The 19239-nt window shown below is 42.9% G+C and overlaps 1 protein-coding gene across 1 annotated transcript in view; it reads left to right on the forward strand.

Annotated features, from left to right (window-relative positions):
• TNRC18 (trinucleotide repeat containing 18) overlaps positions 1–19239 on the forward strand; it is a 778682-nt gene that overhangs the window by 588330 nt on the left and 171113 nt on the right. The window contains exons 16-17 of the mRNA XM_075831538.1: positions 749–949; positions 7524–7936. Of these exons, the coding sequence (XP_075687653.1) occupies positions 749–949; positions 7524–7936 (614 nt within the window). The remainder of the gene's footprint in view (positions 1–748; positions 950–7523; positions 7937–19239) is intronic.

Consider the following 19239-nt stretch of genomic DNA (forward strand, 5'->3'; position numbering starts at 1 on the left):
TGCTAGTACACGTGCAGGTTGTGTTCAGTTTTTTTGTGCAGTTTTTTAAGCCAAAACCAGTGGTGGTCATAAAGTACAAAAGATATATTACTAAGGCTCTGTTCACATCTGCGTCAAAAGCTCTTGTCAGGAGCTTCCGTCGCAGATCTGGTATAAAATGCCGGAACAAATAGCGCAGTATGCTGTGCTACTTTTTTCCGGTACAATGACAGACATGAGAGAAAACAGATGGAACTCAATAAAGTCAATGGGTTCTGTCATTCGACAGTGCTGGAACTTCCAGTTTTCTCAACAAAATCCCTAAATGCAGGTTTATTCTCTTACTTGAGTCCATACCTGGTTTTGACTTAAAATTTTCATAAAAAACCCTGATCCAAACCGACGCATGTACGGGCAGCCTAAGTTTTAATAATTCTGCATAATTGACAATCAATTCACTAATTAAAATAGTAAACTGCCTCAATCAGCTTTATGTTTTCCTTTTGATAATATTATGTCTTAGAATTATTCAGTACTATAAGGATATTTTATGCTAACCTTTAAATGACTCTCCTATACTTCAATGCAACCCCTGTGCAGTGTTTTGAATTAATTTTCTGGCCACCATTCTAGGTATAAAACGTTCTATTTTCCATCCATTGTTGCTATAATAAAAGGGTGGTAGTAATAGAAAATTTTTATTTATTAAATTAAAATGCTGGAAACAATATAATCTTCCATGTCATCTCTTTCTTCACTTACATTTTAGACTATAGCTCTGAAGAAGAGGAAGATTATATTGGTTACGATATGGATCGATTGCCTTGTCCGCTTGTAGAGGATAGCGGGTTGGGCCTTCTTGCATGCTTTGCAGCCAATGAACCACCCAATCCTATTATGTCTCCGCCTTTATCCAGTTTTCATTTGGATGATAAACAAACAATAGTGGAGGATGAGCAAAATCAGATGGGTGAGTTGAATCAGATGGGTGAGTTGTAACTAAACATATTTAGTCTGTGTAGTACAATTTAAAGGCTACTACCCACAGACAGAATTCTTCCACTGCTTTGTTAGTTTATTCGGGGGTTTCCTTATACAAAGTTGTATTGGTATTCATTTAATTCATCCTGCTCATATAGCAGTCATAACATTTTTCAGATTGCAGTATTTCACTTCAATATCCTTATTCTGGGGTAGTAGTAGCACTTATATAGCAGTTATCGATATATAGTCGATATACATCGATAACTGCTACATAAATTCTATAGACAGTAGTCTATTTACTCAGAGCTGCGAGAATTCGCAACTTTACACTGTATGCCACCTGAGTTTATTTGAGAATCACTTGGTCATGAAGGGACCTGCTGGGTAGGAATTTTGGACCAAACTCCTATGGTGATTTGGGTAATTTGCATAATCATTGTGTGCCCTATAATGCATTTCTTTTTTTTTTCTAATTAGTTATATTTAGTTTATTATTTATTTTTGTGAGGCTAATGATTTTTTAGTTAAAACACATCACGTTATTTCCATGATAGGTCTTCTTTAAAGGATGTCGACACCTTTCGACCTGACAAAAATGTATATATATATATATATATATATATATATATATATATATGTTAGTGGTTACCTGGAGTTTAAAAGTTGCACTAAGTCTCAGGCTGCAATCTCCCTTTTTACATTTTTTTCCATTCATTTTCAGACACCCTGATATTCAGTTTGTGATCTGCTCCTCGTTTCAGACTTTTCTTATGTGGCGTGTCTCTCCTTGTAATACATGCTGGTTTCAAGTTCTGTGAATCCAGGATGCTGCTGTCTTCTCGAGCCATCATGTATCTGCACAGTTTCATTCCTGTACGGCATTTAGGAAGCAAATAAACCAAAAAAAAATGACATTCAGTGCAAAGGTGTCCATAGCCTTTAAAAGCTAATGATATTACAAATGTTTAGGCTTACCAGTTATTCATTACAATAACTCGGCAAAAATGACAAACCAGCCTTGCAAGCTCAACTAGGAAGGAATGACTTGATTAAGTATGAACTGTAAAAAATTGTAGCTATCAGCAGCACTACCAGCATACAAAAAAATTCTCAACAGTGGATGGTGCACGCAGCAAAATGATCCCGGGTCTGAGGGAACTCACTTGTCCAAAGTAGAAGAGAATAACTGCAGCACTGCAACTGTCGAAAAAGTGTTCTTGTTTATTCACAAAGCATGAACTGCAACATTTCAACCTTAACACCTGTTAGGCTATATTCACACGACAGGGGGTGGTGCTTTCTCCGGAGAGGTGTGTGTGGCATCATCTACATGAGGGGCTGTTTGTCATCATTTACATGGGGGCTGTGTGGCATCATATACAGGGGGCTGTGTGGCATCATATACAGGGGATCTGTGTGGCATCATATACAGGGGGTTTGTGTGGTATCATATACACAGTCTGTGTGGCATCATCTACAGGGGGTATGTGTGGCACCATCTACAGGGGGTCTGTGTGGCATCATATACAGGGGGTCTGTGTGCCATCATATAGAGGGGGGCTGTGAAACAATCATGACAATGACCTTCCTTAGGGTGTTTTCAGGGGGTTGGGACAAAAAAAGCCTGACAAATGAAATTCAACAGTTTTTTTAACAGCCATGGAAACGGATGCAAAATAGATATAAAACGACCATTAAAAATGCACAGACAGACTGGAAATGGATGAAAATTTGGAGACACACTGATGCAAAACGGCCATGAAAAACTGACAGTTAAACAGTTTTTAATGGCCATTTTTTTTTCACTGTCGTGTGAATAAACCCTAAGGCTATGTTCACACGGGGTATTTTGCAGAGTTTTTTGACGCGGAAACCGCGTCGCAAAACTCGACAAAAACGGCCCGAGAACGCCTCCCATTGATTTCAATGGGAGGCGTCGGCGTCTTTTTCCCGCGAGCAGTAAAACTGCCTCGCGGGAAAAAGAAGCGACATGCCCTATCTTCGGGCGCTTCCGCCTCTGACCTCCCATTGACTTCAATGGGAGGCAGGAGAAAGCGTATTTCTCGCTGTTTTATGCCCGCGGCGCTCAATGGCCGTGGGCGAAAAACGGCGCGATAATTGCCGCGAAAATCGGCGTGCAGGGAGAGGAATATCTGCCTCAAAGTTCCAAACGGAATTTTGAGGCAGATATTCCTCCCCCAAAATACTCTGTGTGAACATAGCCTAAGGCCTCATGCACACTTCAGTTTTTTCCTTCAGGGTGCTATCCATTTTTGTCACTGATAGCACCCTGAACCCATTCATTTCAATGGGGCCATGCACACCTCAGTTTTTTTGACGGTCCGTTGCTCCTTTCCGATCCAAAGTAGAGCATGTCCTACTTTGGTCCGGGATTCCGTGACCGTGAGGCCCTTGCAAGTCAATGGGGCCGTCAAAAAAACTGAAGGCACACGGAAGGCATCCGTGTGCCGTCCGTGTGTGATGGAGCCGTTGCCTAGCAACTGCCGGGCGGGCAGAAAAACATTAGAAAAATATTACACTAATTGGCAGCCACTTGTCTCTATCAATAACTGATAGAGAAAAGAGGCTGCTGATTAAAAAAAAAATAAAAAGCCTATCATACGTACCCGGTCGTTGTCTTGGTGACGAGTCCCTCTTCTTCCTCCAGTCCGACCTTCTTTCCTGACGCGGCAGCCTGTGATTGGCTGCAGCGGCCGCGGCAGCCTGTGATTGGTTGCAGCGGCGACATGTATTGAACGTCATTGCTGGAGGCCGGACAGGAGGAATGTAAGTATGAACTTATTTTTTTTATTACATTAAAATTTTATTTTCCGCGCGCCGAGCATGGTACTGTCACCCTGGACAGTACCATGCTCGGCGCATGGAAACGGAAACACGGAGTGCACACGGAAACCACACGGCCGCTAAAACGGGTTCACGGACCCGTCAAAAGCGGCCGTGAAAACGGTGACGTAAGTGTGCACGAGGCTTAAGGCTCTATTCACACAACAGGGTCCGAGTGTTGGCCGATAAAAACGGCCGTTTTGGTCTGTTTTTCTCGGCCGTTTTGCATCCGTTCCGGGCCGTTTTTAACGGACGATTTTGACCCGTTTTGCATCCTTTTTTTTCCCAGTTCGTTTTAAAACCGGATGGATTTAATTTGTACATTTTTTGTAACACACTTCCCTCTGTAGATAATGCCACACACTTCCCTCTGTAGGTAGTGCCACACAGCCCCCCTTGTAGGTAGTGCCACACAGCCCCCCTTGTATGTAGTGCCACCCAGCCCCCTGTAGGTAATGCCGCACAGACCACTGTAGGTAGTGCCACACAGCCTCCTATATATAGTGCCACACAGCCCCCCTTGTAGGTAGTGCCACACTGCCCCTGAAGGTAATGCCGCACAGCCTGCTGCAGGTAGTGCCACACAGCCCCCCCTTGTAGGTAGTGCCACCCAGCCCCCTGTAGGTAATGCCACACAGCCCCCTGTAGGTAATGCCACACAGCCCCTGTAGATAATTCTGCACAGCCTCCTGTAGGTAGTGCCGCACTGCCCCTGAAGGTAATGCCGCACTGCCCCCTGTAGGTAGTGCCACACAGCCCCCTGTAGATAGTGCCACACAGCCCCTCTTGTTGGTAACTCCGCACAGCCCCCTGTAGGTAGTGCCACATAGCCCTTTGTAGGTAGTGCCACACGGCCCCCTTGTAGGTAGTGCCACACGGCCCCCTTGTAGGTAGTGCCACACAGCCCCCTGTAGGTAATGCCACATGGCCCCCTGTAGGTAGTGCCACTCAGCCCCCCTGTAGGTAGTGCTACACAGCACCCTTTTATATAGCACCACCCCCTACCTTCCTGTTTATAGCACCACTGTAGGGGACCGTTCCAGGAGAAGTCCCTGACTTTACTGTCCATATATGGAGAGGGAAGTCAAGGACTTCTCCTGGATCGGAATCACCGGCCACAGCGCCGGGGTTTCCGCTTCAGAAGTCCCTGACGTCACTGTCCATATATGTACAGTGAAGTCAGGGACATCTCCTGGATTAGAAACACCGGCCATAGCGTCGGAGATTCCACTTCAGGAATAGGGGACCGCTCTAGGAGAAGTCCCTGACGTGACTGTCCATTTATAGACAGTGTAGTTAGGGGCTTCTCCTGGAGCGGAATCCACGGCCACAGCTTTGGCAACGCTGTGTCCGGGGATTAGCGATTCCGCTCCTATAGGGAGCAAAAAAATACCCTCCTCCTCCTCCTCACATGCACTTCACACTGTGAGGAGGAGAAGAGAGTGAATGAATGGCAGAAAGCTCGGCCGTCAGTCGGATCACATCCCAGCGACAGCCGCGCTTTACACGGCTCCATAGACTTCTATGGGAGGCGGGAGAACAGTCAAAAATAGAGCATGTCCCATTTTTTGACGGCACGGTAAAAAAAAATCGGCCGTGTGAATAGCCCCATTTGGAGTCTATTGTTCCTACTGCTGCCGTGTGAAGGCCGTTCAAAGAACAGCCATCACACGGCCGGGAATCCCTGTCGTGTGAATAGGGCTTTAGGGTTGAAACGTTGCAGTTCATGCTTTGTGAATAAACAAGTACACTTTTTCCACAATTGGAGTGCTGCAGTTATTTCTTCTACTTTGGATAAGTATGAGTTGTGTTAGGGCAAGTTGTGTTTACAAACATAAAAACAGAGTATCATAATGATGGCGGCTTCGCGAAAATCACGCCAGAGCCACGTCCTAATAGATTGCCTGTCAGAGTTACACTGACAGGCAATAATGCTTTAGTATACTAAGTATACCAAAGCATTACAGCAGCGATCTAAAGATCGCATAGTAAAGTCCCCTAGTGGGACTAAAAACATAAGTAATAAATGTGAAATAAAAATGATTAATAAAAATTACAATAAAAAAATAAATAAATTATTTTTTTACATAAAAAGGGGTTTTATTTAGTAAAAGTGTAAAAAATAAATAAAAGTACATATATATGGTATCGCCGCGACCGTAATGACTCAAACAATACATTTAATATGTAATTTAAGCCGCAAGGTGAACACCGTAAAAAAAAACGCAAAAAACGATGGCGAAATTGCTATTTTTTTCCATCGCCCCCCAAAAAAGTAAAAATAAAAGTTAATTAATAAGTCCTATGTACCCCAAAACAGTACCAATCAAAACTACGTCTCGTCCCACGAAAAACAAGCCCACAAAATCACTACATTAATGGAAAGATAAAAAAATAAAAAATTACGCTTCTTGGAACGCGACGATGCAAAAACAAATAATTTTAGTTCAAAATTGTTTATTGTGCAGTCGTAAAATATAAAAAACCTCTACATATGTGGTATCGCCGTAATCGTACTGACCCATAGAATAAAGGTAACATGTTATTTACGCCGCACACTGAACGGCGTCAATTTAAAACGCATAGAACAATGGTGGAATTTCAGAGTTTTTTTTATATTCCCCCCTCAAAAAAGTGAATAAAAGTTAATCAAACAATTATATGTACCCCAAAATGGTGCCATTAAAAAGTACAACTAATCCCGCAAAAAACAAGTCCTCATACAGCTATGTCGACGGAAAAATAAAATAGTTATAACTCTTTGAATGCGACTATAGAAAAACGAAAAAAAATAGCATGGTCATTAGGGCCTTTAGGGCTGGTCACTAAAGGGTTAAAGGATATGTACATCTTTGAAATCGTTTCTTTTTTTTAAATGTTTGTTAGTGTGATTGGTTCCACTTTCAAAATACTTTTTATTAAAAATTATTTTTACTTTTTGAGATACAGCTGCTTTGTATTCTGTATACAGAGCAGCTGTATCATACGCTAAGACCTGAATCAGTTCAGTGAAAGCGGGTCCAGAGTTTTTCTGACACGCATGATCCACCTGTAATCAATCACATCTAAGTTATGAACTTATATGTAATCGATAGCAGCTCGATCCTGCGTGTCAGAGACCCAGGACCCACTGACATTGAACCTGTGAGTCCCGCGGACAGATACAGGTTTTAGCGCTAGATATAGCTGCTCTGTATTCACTATACAAAGCAGCTGTACCACAAAAAGTAAAACAAATTTTTATAAAAAATATTTTGAAAGTACCAATCACACTGATAAACATTTTTATTTAAAAAAAACGAAACAAAAAAAAACCAAAACGATTTCAAATGAGATCAACATTTATAGTTTAGTTTTATATTATAAATAATTTGGGCAATAAGTGGCCATTTTTCCTCTTTTTGTTTGCCATGGAGAGGCTTTACATCATTCAGACATGGCAGAATTGTTGTGAATCTTTCAAAACCCATTCACATGTAGTGAAACAAAATCCACCATGTCTGGCCTTGGCCTTATTACATACTAATAGATTATAACTTGTTTGAAAAGTTCTGCTTTTTTCCTGAAAGAAATAAGTAATAAACACTAAGTATTTTAGGCAATTTCATTAAAAAGTTGATTTAGTAAGTAAGGGGAAAATATTTGTCATTTGAAACATAATTTGAATGTTAAATATCATAAATAATGTATTCCTTTATATGTTTTCCTGTGTAAAGGTACAGAATCTGAGGAAACAGAATCGGAAACTGAAGAAAATATTGAAACAATGTGTTCACTTGATGTAAGCTTTATTAGCTCCAAAAAAGTAGGGATTTCCAAACTGGCTGCAGATACAATGGAAGTGGATACCATTCTTAAGCAGTCAGAGAAAGAAAAGAAAATAGACAAAACGCGGAAATTTAAGAAAACAAAGTCAACAAAAGACCACAGCCAAGAATTTGAAGTAGAAGTAAGTGACGATGATCTTTGGAGTCGACGCAGAAGTGAACGAATCTTTCTCCATGGCATGATCAGTCCTCCTTCTGTATTGACTGATGTCACCACGAGTACAACCCCTGTGTCTAAAACTGTTCGCTGCAGCAAGATGAATAGCCCTAAGAAGGGAAAATATCAAAGAGAAAACTGTAAGGTATGTTTTCCGACTAAAGCTGGCCATAGAGATTAGATTTTTATCAATGAATCCAACCAATAATTTCGTGTCTAATTTCCTGTCAACACCCCCAATCTTATTGTTTACCCTAATAAAGCACTATCATAGATATAACGTGACAGTTCAGGCAATAGTAAACTCATGTCTACAGCCAGCTGTAGCTTAACTTGATCACATCTTTAGTACGACAGCTTTATTAACCATTTTTCATTAAATAATTAGCAAAACTGTGTATGGATATAAAAATAATATAATGCCTGGTAGCAGTCCAAGTCAATAGGGTATCCATGTCTACTTATCCTCTTGATGTCTCCATTTCCACAATTGTTTATATGCCATCATAAGCTTTGATCAGTGGCGTAACTACCGCCGTAGCGGCTGCTACGGGGCCCGCGGCACGGGCCCCCACCATGGCCGGAGGCTCCGCTAGCAGCCGCTATGGCTGCTACAGCGCGACGCCACTGAGCACTACGGCAGAGCAGGGAGGTATCTCCCCGCTCTGCCATTAAACAAAAGACATGTATCCCCCCACAGGATAGGGGATACATGTGTGATCGCTGGCAGCGATAGGGAGAACGGGGGACCGAAAGTCCCCTTACGTTCTCCATCACAAACCTCGGACTTCCGGGGTCTGTGTCGGCAGCTCCGTAGAAATGAATGGCGCGCTGGTCGCGCTTGTGCGCATGCGTGACCAGCGCTCCTTTCATTTTTATTGAGCTGCGCAGATGCCGGAAGTCAGAGGTTAGTCATGGAGAACTTCGGGGGACTTTCGGTCCCCCGTTCTCCTGATCGCTGCCAGCGATCACACATGTATCCCCTATCCTGTGGATAGGGGATACATGTCTTTTGTAGGACACACTGTAGGTCGCATTTTTTTGGGAGGGGGGACGCTGTATGGCATTCCCTACAGGGGGGGGCTGTATGGCGTTCCCTACAGGGGGGCTGTATGGCGTTCCCTACAGGGGGGCTGTATGGCGTTCCCTACAGGGGGGCTGTATGGCGTTCCCTACAGGGGGGCTGTATGGCGTTCCCTACAGGGGGCTGTATGGCGTTCCCTACAGGGGGCTGTATGGCATTCCCTACAGTGGGGGCTGTATGGCGTTCCCTCCCTACAGGGGGGGGGGGCTGTATGGCGTTCCCTCCCTACAGGGGGGGGCTGTATGGCGTTCTCTACAGGGGGGGCTGTATGGCGTTCTCTACAGGGGGGGCTGTATGGCGTTCCCTACAGGGGGGCTGTATGGCGTTCCCTACAGGGGGGCTGTATGGCGTTCTCTAAAGGGGGGGCTGTATGGCGTTCTCTACAGGGGGGCTGTATGGCGTTCCCTACAGGGGGGCTGTATGGCGTTCTCTACAGGGGGGGCTGTATGGCGGTCGCTACAGGGGGGGCTTTATGGCGTTCTCTACAGGGGGGGGCTGTATGGCGTTCTCTACAGGGGGGGCTGTATGGCGTTCTCTACAGGGGGGGCTGTATGGCGGTCGCTACAGGGGGGGCTTTATGGCATTATCTACAGGGGGGGCTGTATGGCGTTCTCTACAGGGGGGCTGTATGGCGTTCTCTACAGGGGGTGGCTGTATGGCGTTCTCTACAGGGGGGGCTGTATGGCGTTCTCTACAGGGGGCTGTATGGCGTTCTCTACAGGGGGGGGCTGTATGGCATTAGCGCCATACAGCCCCCCCTGTAGATAACGCCATACAGGCCCCCCTGTAGATATCGCCATACAGCCCCCTCTGTAGATAACGCCATACAGCCCCCTTTGTAGTTTTAGAAGTGACAATTCTACTTCATGTCATTAATTTTTTTGTGAGATGTGTATGGCTTTCCACGATATAATTACGATTTTTGTATTTTTTTCTTCTGTGGTTTCATGAGAATAATTTAGTTATTAATGTCTCATAATGGTGGAGCAGTACACAATAATCAATGTTCGCAGCTGGTCTGGCTCCAGCTTTGCGTGAGCCCTCTGGGGAAAGAGTCACTGTTGGCACCCTTATGACTCAACTTCTTTCATCCACCCAGTATATTATACACCAATAATGTTATCAGTGACATTTTTGTCATGGTTTTTGCTGTGTTTCTTGGTAAAAAAAATAACATTAATTTATTTTGCTGTCATTTTTACTAATCATAGCTACATAGGTTGAAAAAAGACACAGGTCCATCAAGTTCAACCCTTTTCAATCAATTACACATCATTTATTGCTTGAACAATTATAACCCTCAATGCCATTTGTCAGTAAATAATCATCCAGCCTTTTTTTCAATGCTGACATATATCTGCCATTACTACCTCCTGGGGTAGGGCATTCCATAGTTTGACCACACTGAGGGTATGTTCACACGGCTTATTTTCAGCCGTTTTTCTGGCCGTAAATGACCCAAAAAATGGCTTCAAATACAGATGCTCAACGCCTTCAAACATCTGCCCATTGATTTAATTGGGGAAAACGGCATTTCGTTCCCACGGGGCGTCTGTTTGTAAAATCGGCGCGTAAAAAAAACGCCCCGTAAAAAAGAAGTGCATGTCACTTCTTGAGCCGTTTTTGGAATCGTTTTTCATTGGGTGAATAGAAAAACAGCTCCAAAAACGTCCAGTAAAAACGCATCAAAAAATGCTTGATGCATAAAAAACGGCTGAAAATCAGAGGCTTTTTTCCCCTGAAAACAGCTCTGTATTTTACGTCCATTTTTCATTTGCCGTGTGAACATACCCTGACTGTAAAGAACTCTTTCATATATTGATTTCTGAAACGTCTTTTTTCGCAATGAATGTTCCCATGTCCTTGGTAGAGTCCTTGGAAAGAACAGATCATGTGTTTGTTCTCTGTATTGACCACACATATGCTTATACATGGTAATAAGATCACCTCTAAGGAATATTTTTTCTAAGCTGAACAAGCCCAATTTCTCTAGTCTTCATTGTAAGGGACACCTTCCATCTTATTTAATAATATAGTCGCCTTTGAACCCTCTCCAGTTCTCCTATATCCTTTTTACAATGTGGAACCCAAAACTGAACTCCATATTCAAGATGTGGCCTTACAATGGAATATTACATTTGAATCACAGGTATTAATCTTTTTTTTTTTAAACACCCTAAAATCCTATTTGCTTTTGCAGTTGCTGCTTGACTTTAAGTGCTGCTGCTTAGCTTCTTTGTAACCAGAATACCCAGGTCCTGCTCTTGTGCCGGTATTTCCAGTTTTATTCCATTTAATATATATGCATTAATATTATTATTGCGTCCATAGTGCATTACTTTACATTCATCAACATTAGATTTCATCTGCCATGTTTTTGCCCAAGCTGCCAGCTTATCTAGGTGTTTTTGCAATATTTTATTGTCAAGCTCAGTTTTAAGTATCCTGCAAAGTTTTGAATTGTGATAAAAAACTGACACCTTTCTATCAATCCCATCCACAAGGTCATTAATATAGAGATTAAAAAGAATTGGGCCTAACACAGATTCTTCAGCCCACTGCTTACTTCAGCCCATTTTGAGTAAGTACCATTTCTAACTAAGGCCACACCTGGCAGGAGGCGAGGTGAGCCTACCGCCTCAGGCTGCGCCACCTAGTTGTAAAGGGAGCGGCATTTTGTGTCAGAAGCCGAGGACGAACTGTGCTGGGGGCATGGCTTATTTTACCTAGCAGACATGCACAATAAGCACATCTGCTTGAACACTCCTCCTCCTCTCTGAAACTGCATTCAGCGCGCGCCGCCAGAGAGGAGCAGTGGAGCACTCTCTCTAAAGAAGAGGATCTACATGAGGTGAGTTGTGGCCTGTGTTAAGACTGAGCACTGCTTACGGCGCTCAGGCTACTGCATCTGACTGACGGCCAAAAAATTTAAATAAATCTACTCTAAATATTGCAAAAGTGTGCCGAATACAATTCTTTCTTTCTGACTGATGGCCAAGGTTAGGGGGAGGGAAATTATACTGCAAGGGGTGTTCTGCGCATCTTACTGACAGCCGAGGGCTCTATGGGGGGGATAATCTCCCCATAGAGCCCTCACTAGTTACTATACTATGAGGGGGATGGGGGGTTTGTGCATTCCCCCTTAGAGCCCTCAACAGTCAGTTACACGTTCAGACCCCCACTTTGCAGTATAGTAACTAGTGAGGGCTCTATTGAGGGCTCATTCCCCCCACAGAGCCCTCGGCTGTCAGTAAGATGCTCAGACCCCCTCCCCTTGCAGTATAATTCACCCCCTAGCTTCGGCCGATCACTTTTAATTTTAAATGAGTGGGGGCAGGAGGCTGTGCACAGTATAATTCTTTCCCATAAAGCCCTCAGCAGTCAACTCAGCCCTCGGCTCTGTGGGGGGTTCCTCCCCATAGAGCTCACAGGAGTCAGGCAGATGCTTTGACACCCCCCCTTCCAATATTATAACTACTAGGGGGGATTTTACTGCAGAGGTGGGTCTGAGCATCTGACTGACCCATCACTTCAGTTGGTCGAGTACTCGACCGTACCCGGCCTTTCCCGATGGGTACCGGGGTAATATTGGGGGGTTGGTGCTAGCCTTTTTACTGGCTAACACTAAGCCCCGCCTTAGTAATAGAAGCTGTCAATCAGCCAGCGGCCATTACTAAAGCAGTAATAAAGTATTAAAAAAACACATTTGAATTTTTTTTTATTGAAATAAAAACTCCCTCATGCAACCCTCTTTCACCATTTCCCCCCCCAAAAAAAACTGTAGATCATCAAAGTAGTCCAAAAATCTACGACTAACTCCAAACGGTCCAGCGTAACCTACCAAATAAAGAAATGTTAGCAGTATGAAAATACATAGTGTCACGGCGCGGGTTGTGGATCCACTGGGCTGTACCGCGTAGCGGGATAGCAGCTGGCCAACTAGGTGCTTATCAATGTCTATAGTCCAGAACGTGTTCCTGAGGCAATGTAGACAGTAGCGGAGACACAACTTGACTTTCACCGTAGATGGCACAGTAGATGCAGCGGAAGACACGACTTGACTCTCACTGTAGATAGCACAGTTGATGCAGCGCAAGACACGACTTGACTTTCACTTTAGATGGAACAGTAGATACGATAGCACGGGATACAGGGTACAGGCTGCAGGAATGGGTAACACTGAGAACTGGAAAACACTGGGAGACCATTTGCAAGACAAACTTTAGGTATACAACAACGCTCAGGCAAGGATCAAGTGGGCAGAGCCCTTTTTATAGTATAGCATTCTTGGCTAATTATTGACTAATGACAGCTGGACGCGTACTGGCCCTTTGTGAGTGCCGGCGTCTCCCTGGAGGGAGATGTCACCGAGAACACAACAGATGTCTATGGCCAGGGCCGTTAGAGGGTAAGTCTGAACGACGGCCCCCGGCCATAGACGTTACACATAGTTTGAATTTTTTGTTTCGAATTACAGATGTGAATGATCCAATAGACGTTGGCTACATGGATTTCTTACTTATAATTTTTTTGGCGGATGGGGGTGCGTCATTTAAATTTTCGCCTCATGCAGCAGAAACGGTACGTTTGGCCCTTTTTGTAACAACTGTTTTCTGTCCCTTAAAGGGGACCTGTCACCAGCATTTCACCTATTGAACTTTACTTATCCCGCACTGGCCGATGCTATCAAAAGTTCATTACCATTATCCCCTCTCCTAAACTCCTCCCCCGACCGTAAATAGCGGTCTGAAACATTTCACGCCTTTTATCGTAATAATCCGGTGTCCCTTTGTGTGCACACACCAGAAGAGGACATCAATGCACAAGCATGGGATTTTGTGTGCTAGGGGAAGGCGAGGAGCTGTTAATCAAAAGTAAGGAGGCGGGGTAAACTCGGAAAGACTTGAGGACTGAAGATATGACTCTTTTCAAATGAAGATTTCACACTTTTCATTAGCATACGGTCCGAGAAGACTAAAAAACTGAATACTAAAGCTACAAAGCCGACTAAGAAGACTATTATAGGTTATATAGAAATTATTTTTCACCCACTACTACCAGGTATTGCTGGTTTCATAGGTAAAATGCTGGTGACAGGTTCCCTATAACCAATTCTTTACCCACGTTCATACATTGTCCCCCAGGCCCTGCCTCTGTAGCTTCAGAACAAGACTGTTGTGTGGAACAGTATCAAATGCTTTTGTAAAATCCAAATATACCACATCAGTTGCATGACCAACACCCAGATTTGCACTTACCTCCTCATAGAAACCAATCATGTTGGGTAGGCATGACCTGTTTTTCATGAATCCATGTTGGTTATTCGGTATTAGATTATTCTCCGCTATATACTTTTGCAGTTCATTTCTTAGAATACCACAAATGTCAGACTTACTGGATGGTAGTTTCTTGGTTCCACCTTCTTACCCTTCTTCCCTTCTTATATATTGGTACAACATCACCCGTCCTCCAAACCTGTGGCATTGATCCTGTAACAAGAGAGTCTAAGAAGATGAGATAAAATGGTCTGTCCATTATTGAGCTCAATTCCCTTAATACCTGTGGATGAATGCCATCTGGGCCGTCTATGTGGGGTTGTATGTGGCACTTTCTACAAAAGGTTGTGTGTGGCATTATCTACAGGGGGCTGTGTGGCTCTATTTACAGGGGGCTGTGTTGCAGGAAGCAGTGCATGGCAATATCTACAGGGAGCAGTGTGGGGCATTATCTACTGGTGGCAGTGTGGAGTACTTTGTGGCACTATCTACGCTGGATTTTGCGCTACCAGTAGTGGTCAGCACATATCGCCTAGCTCTACTGATAAAGTAAGACATCACCTGCCTGTAAACAACCGGATAACTCTCATTGGGATTGGTTGACTAACTGACGGATGTAATAAGTGGAGTTATTAAACCAGAATGTGTTGCTGTGCGTTTGTGATACTGTAAATTAATTGAGTGCTTGCAAATAGAAGCTAACAAAACCGATGCAATTTAAAACCCTTCTTTTCTTCTCAGCTTCTTTCCTGCTGTGCAGCTAATTAGGGGGAGTGGTTAATTGCTTTCAGGTAAAATAAATTAACCTGCAGGACTCACGTTTGAGCTTGCTCTCATTGGGCTTGGTTGACTAAGTGGCTGGTGTAATAAGTTGAGTTATTAAACCAGACTTGAAAAGAGGAGTGAAAGTCCCTGTTAGTACTCTTCTTCTTTTGTCTTTTTGTAACTGGGATAATAGACAGCAAGATTGGGGTTTTCCTCAGTGCACAGTTTGCCATATGTATACACGACAGGAGCCGGAATCCCAGGGTGAATACCTCTGTGGCAGATGTGAGCATGTTGTTCACCTGGAAGCTTGCATTAGAGATCAGGAGGAGCAAAATGCAACACGATTGACAATCTTGAGCAGAGCATGCTGCGCACTTAGCAAGCAGTTAGTGTGGTAGACCTGGAGGGTGAAGACATGGGTCAGCAGGACCAGGCAAATAGCTGGGTTAATGTAGTTAGGGGCAGTAGAAAGAGGTCCAAGAAAAGAAAGGCCAATCCTGTTTGTGTTATTTCAAGTAAAATTGCAAAGTTGGGTGATGATGCGAGGATGTCAGTCTCAGAAATGGTAGTCCTAGTGGATACTGATCTCCTAACAGCCGGGAGAACAGCCCAGCTAGTAGTCGGCAGGATGGTAATGTAGGTAAGTCAAGACAATTTGTATTTGTAGAGGATTCTATAATCAGGAAGACGGATAAAATAATTTGTCGCCAAGTCCGACTCAACTGAATGGTTTGTTGTCTCCCGGGTGCCAGGGTTCGGCACGTGGTGAAACGGGTGGATAAATCACTGGGAAAGAATGGTGATGATCCAACTGTCGTGGTCCATGTGGGAACCAACGACAGAATACATGGTAGGTAGAGAAGCCTGAGAATAATTTTAAAGAACTAGGCTACAAGCTGAAGGGAAGGACCTCCAAGGCAGTATTCTCAGGAATACTGCCTGTGCCATGCGCATCACAGGAAAGACAGCGAGAGCTCAGGTAGTTAAATGCATGGCTTGGTGCAAAGGAGAAGGCGCTGGTGTAATGGCCGGAAGGAGGTGAAGGAGTATACCTAGATGAAGTACCTGGCAGATCCCTAACAGCTGGCTTCCTAGGGCAGTGGGCTGACTTTTCATTGGGGTACAAACTGTATTCTGCAGATGATTTGCACCTGAATGGAAGGGGGTCCGTTGTGCTGGGGGAGAGTATTCTAGCTGGGGGGGGGGGGGCGGAGTATTTAAACTAGGGCGGAGGAGGGAGGCCAATGTAGAAAATAAAGGGGTAGTTAGGTTAGAGAGGGGTCAGACTATATTGGTGGGGGGAGAAATAGGCTGTGGGGAGAGAACTAGACAACAGAATAAGGAGATCCTTTTGTTACAAAACAGCAATGAAAATAAAAATGCCCAAATAATCACATTTCTGATACCGAATGTGACAATTTGAAATGCAAGTTAAAGTGTATGTTCACAAATGCCAGAAGTCTCGCAAGCAAAATGGGGGAGCTGGAGACCTTGGTACAGAAGGAACATATAGATATAGTTGGTGTTGCTGAAACATGGCTGGACTCTTCACATGACTGGGCTTTAAATCTACAGGGTTTTACATTGTTTCTTACAGACAGGGCAAATAGGAAAGGCAGTGGTGTATGTCTGTATGTGAGAAGTGATATGAAGGTGAGTATGAAAGAGACAATAGTGGGTGAAGATTGTGAGGAGGTTGAAACCTTGTGGGTGGAATTAGAAAGGGAGGTAAACCCTGAAAAAAATACTTTTGGTGTAATCTATAGACACCTCAATATAACTGGGGAGATGGAAGGTCATCCATATAAACAGATAGAGCGGGCTGTACAGGCTGGTACTGTAGTGATAATGGGAGATTTTAATTACCGGGATATTAAGTGGTGTCATGGTTCGGCTTCAACTGCGAAGGAGGGACAATTCCTCAATCTGTTGCAGGAAAATGTTATGGACCAGTTTGTGGAAGACCCGACTAGAGGTGAAGCTCTGTTAGATCTGGTCATTTCTAATAATGCAGATCTTGTTGGGAATGTCAATGTTTGTGAAAACCTCCGTAACAGTGATCAGAATATAGTTAGATTTTACTCATACTGTAAAAACGCAAACACAGGCTGGGAGGGCAAAAACACTTAATTTTAAGAATGCCAATTTCCCCAGGATGAGGGCTGCAATTCAGGATATAGACTGACAAGAACTAATGTCAAATAATGGTACAAATGATAAATGGGAGATCTTAAAATCCACTTTATATAATTATAGTGAAAAAGTTTATTCCTATAGGTAACCAGTATAAACGACTAAAATTAATCCCCACATGAGACATGTATGACAAAAAAAAGTGCATATGTAAATACAAATCTAGGGGTACAGCTCTAGCCTTTGTAAATTATACAGCTTAATAAAATCTGAAAAAAAGTAATACAATCAGCAAAAATACAAAATGAAAGGCAGGTGGCCAAGGATAGTATAACAAATCCCAAAAATTCTTCAAGTATATAAATGCAAAAAAAATTATGTAGGATCCCTAAATAGTGGTGTGATCGCAATGAGGTCACGTTACGCCTTGATCTCCATGCAGGTTCAAATCAGGTGGGGGGGGTGCGAGCTCGGAGAAGCAAAGACACACTGAGACGTTTCTCAAGGCAAAAATACTTCTGACTTTATTTGCAGAGACACAGAGTTTATATAGTAAAAATATCATATAATTACGTGCAGACACATATACATTCTTGTGGTTTCTTTCCTCATTATTCTTATCTCTACGTACATTATTCTTATTCCTTACATCTAGTTTTTAATCCGGTGTTCTACCCATATCTATCTTGGCTGTACGCCCAGAAACAAACCATCCTGCAAACAAACCCCCTAGTTCCTGGTAGTACCCTCATAACATAATGAATTCGCAATTTCCAGTTTCTGCAGAACATCTGCAGATTATTACATTCCATAACCTTTCAATAATACCCAAAATATAGACTCGTTTATCCTTCTACCTTGAAGTAGTGCATACATTACACTTATATCATTGATTATAGGTTGTTCTATACCATCACATACCCAACATATATTCTAATACATGTTCTACTCTTCAGCATTGCACTCATTGAGGTCCCAGATACATTATACATATATTTATTCCATAACAATCCCTCCTTTTGTGATTTTACCAACACCTAAATTCCAATGCTACTTCTATCTCCTGATAGCAAGGCTTCGATCCATTTCTTCACTTGATTCACACAGGTATGTAGGTGGGGTAATCTCACAACACTCTTTCATCATAATGTATAGGCCTCTGATTGAATGCTTCCCTTATTTTGCAAAATGTATAACAATTGAAACATGTAAGCAATATAAACAATATTATGAAACATATCAAGGGTTGGAATAACACATGCAGTATCTTAGTGGCAGTGGGGGAAAATCCTGTAAATATGTCATACCAGTGATGGGCACTGGCATCTTTTATTGCTGACGATAAATTTATTACTTCCTTAGCTGCTATTGTAGCCAATACTTTCACTTTACTTAGAGTTACATTATGGGCTGCTATCAATTTCTTTACGTCTTTAGACTTTTGTAACACTTGTTTTAACTCTTCCAGTGGCAAACTAAAATTTCCATAGGGCAAAGGTTCAGGTACCCATACAGTGGACATTATTTCTTCTAAAGTAGGCAGGAACACTATAGTTTGGTTCCCCCAAGTCAAATGCGTCACATTGTATAGACATCCTGAAAATGGTCCCATGAGATTAAACTGGCTAAGGGTCTGCTTGTTGTTAGTTATTAAACATACATGCTGTGGACCTACTTCAATATAAACCTGTAGGTTAGCTTCTGGGATTATAGTGAGTGCGCATACATTATCCTGGTGCTGCATTAGACAGGGTTCATATATCCCTGACTGCTGATTACATACATATCCTTGCTCTGATAACTGGCACAAATCTATATTCCTTGTCTTATTTTGAGAATCTATGTGTGTTCCTTTCATTTCCGGCATCCAATATTGTCCTAATAATGTCACCGGATCAATCATTACCATTGGCATAACAATAAATTTGCATAATAGAGTAGGATTTTTCACATGAAATGCTATTAGTCTTCCTGCACACCATTTAGGTGTACACTCAGTATACTCAGGCTGTAACAATAACCACGTATCATTTCTCTTTCCTATGGGCAGAATGTCTGTCCATTGCCTAACATGACTACTAAACAATTTATTCATCTGTTCTTGTTGCCACATCGTTTTAAGCGTACATACTGTCCAATTTACTAAAGTTGATACATTCTGTAATGTTCTATATTCGGTTAGCATAC

The sequence above is a fragment of the Rhinoderma darwinii genome, chromosome 6, assembly GCF_050947455.1.
Source record: "Rhinoderma darwinii isolate aRhiDar2 chromosome 6, aRhiDar2.hap1, whole genome shotgun sequence".
Classification (NCBI taxonomy): Eukaryota; Metazoa; Chordata; class Amphibia; order Anura; family Rhinodermatidae; genus Rhinoderma; species Rhinoderma darwinii.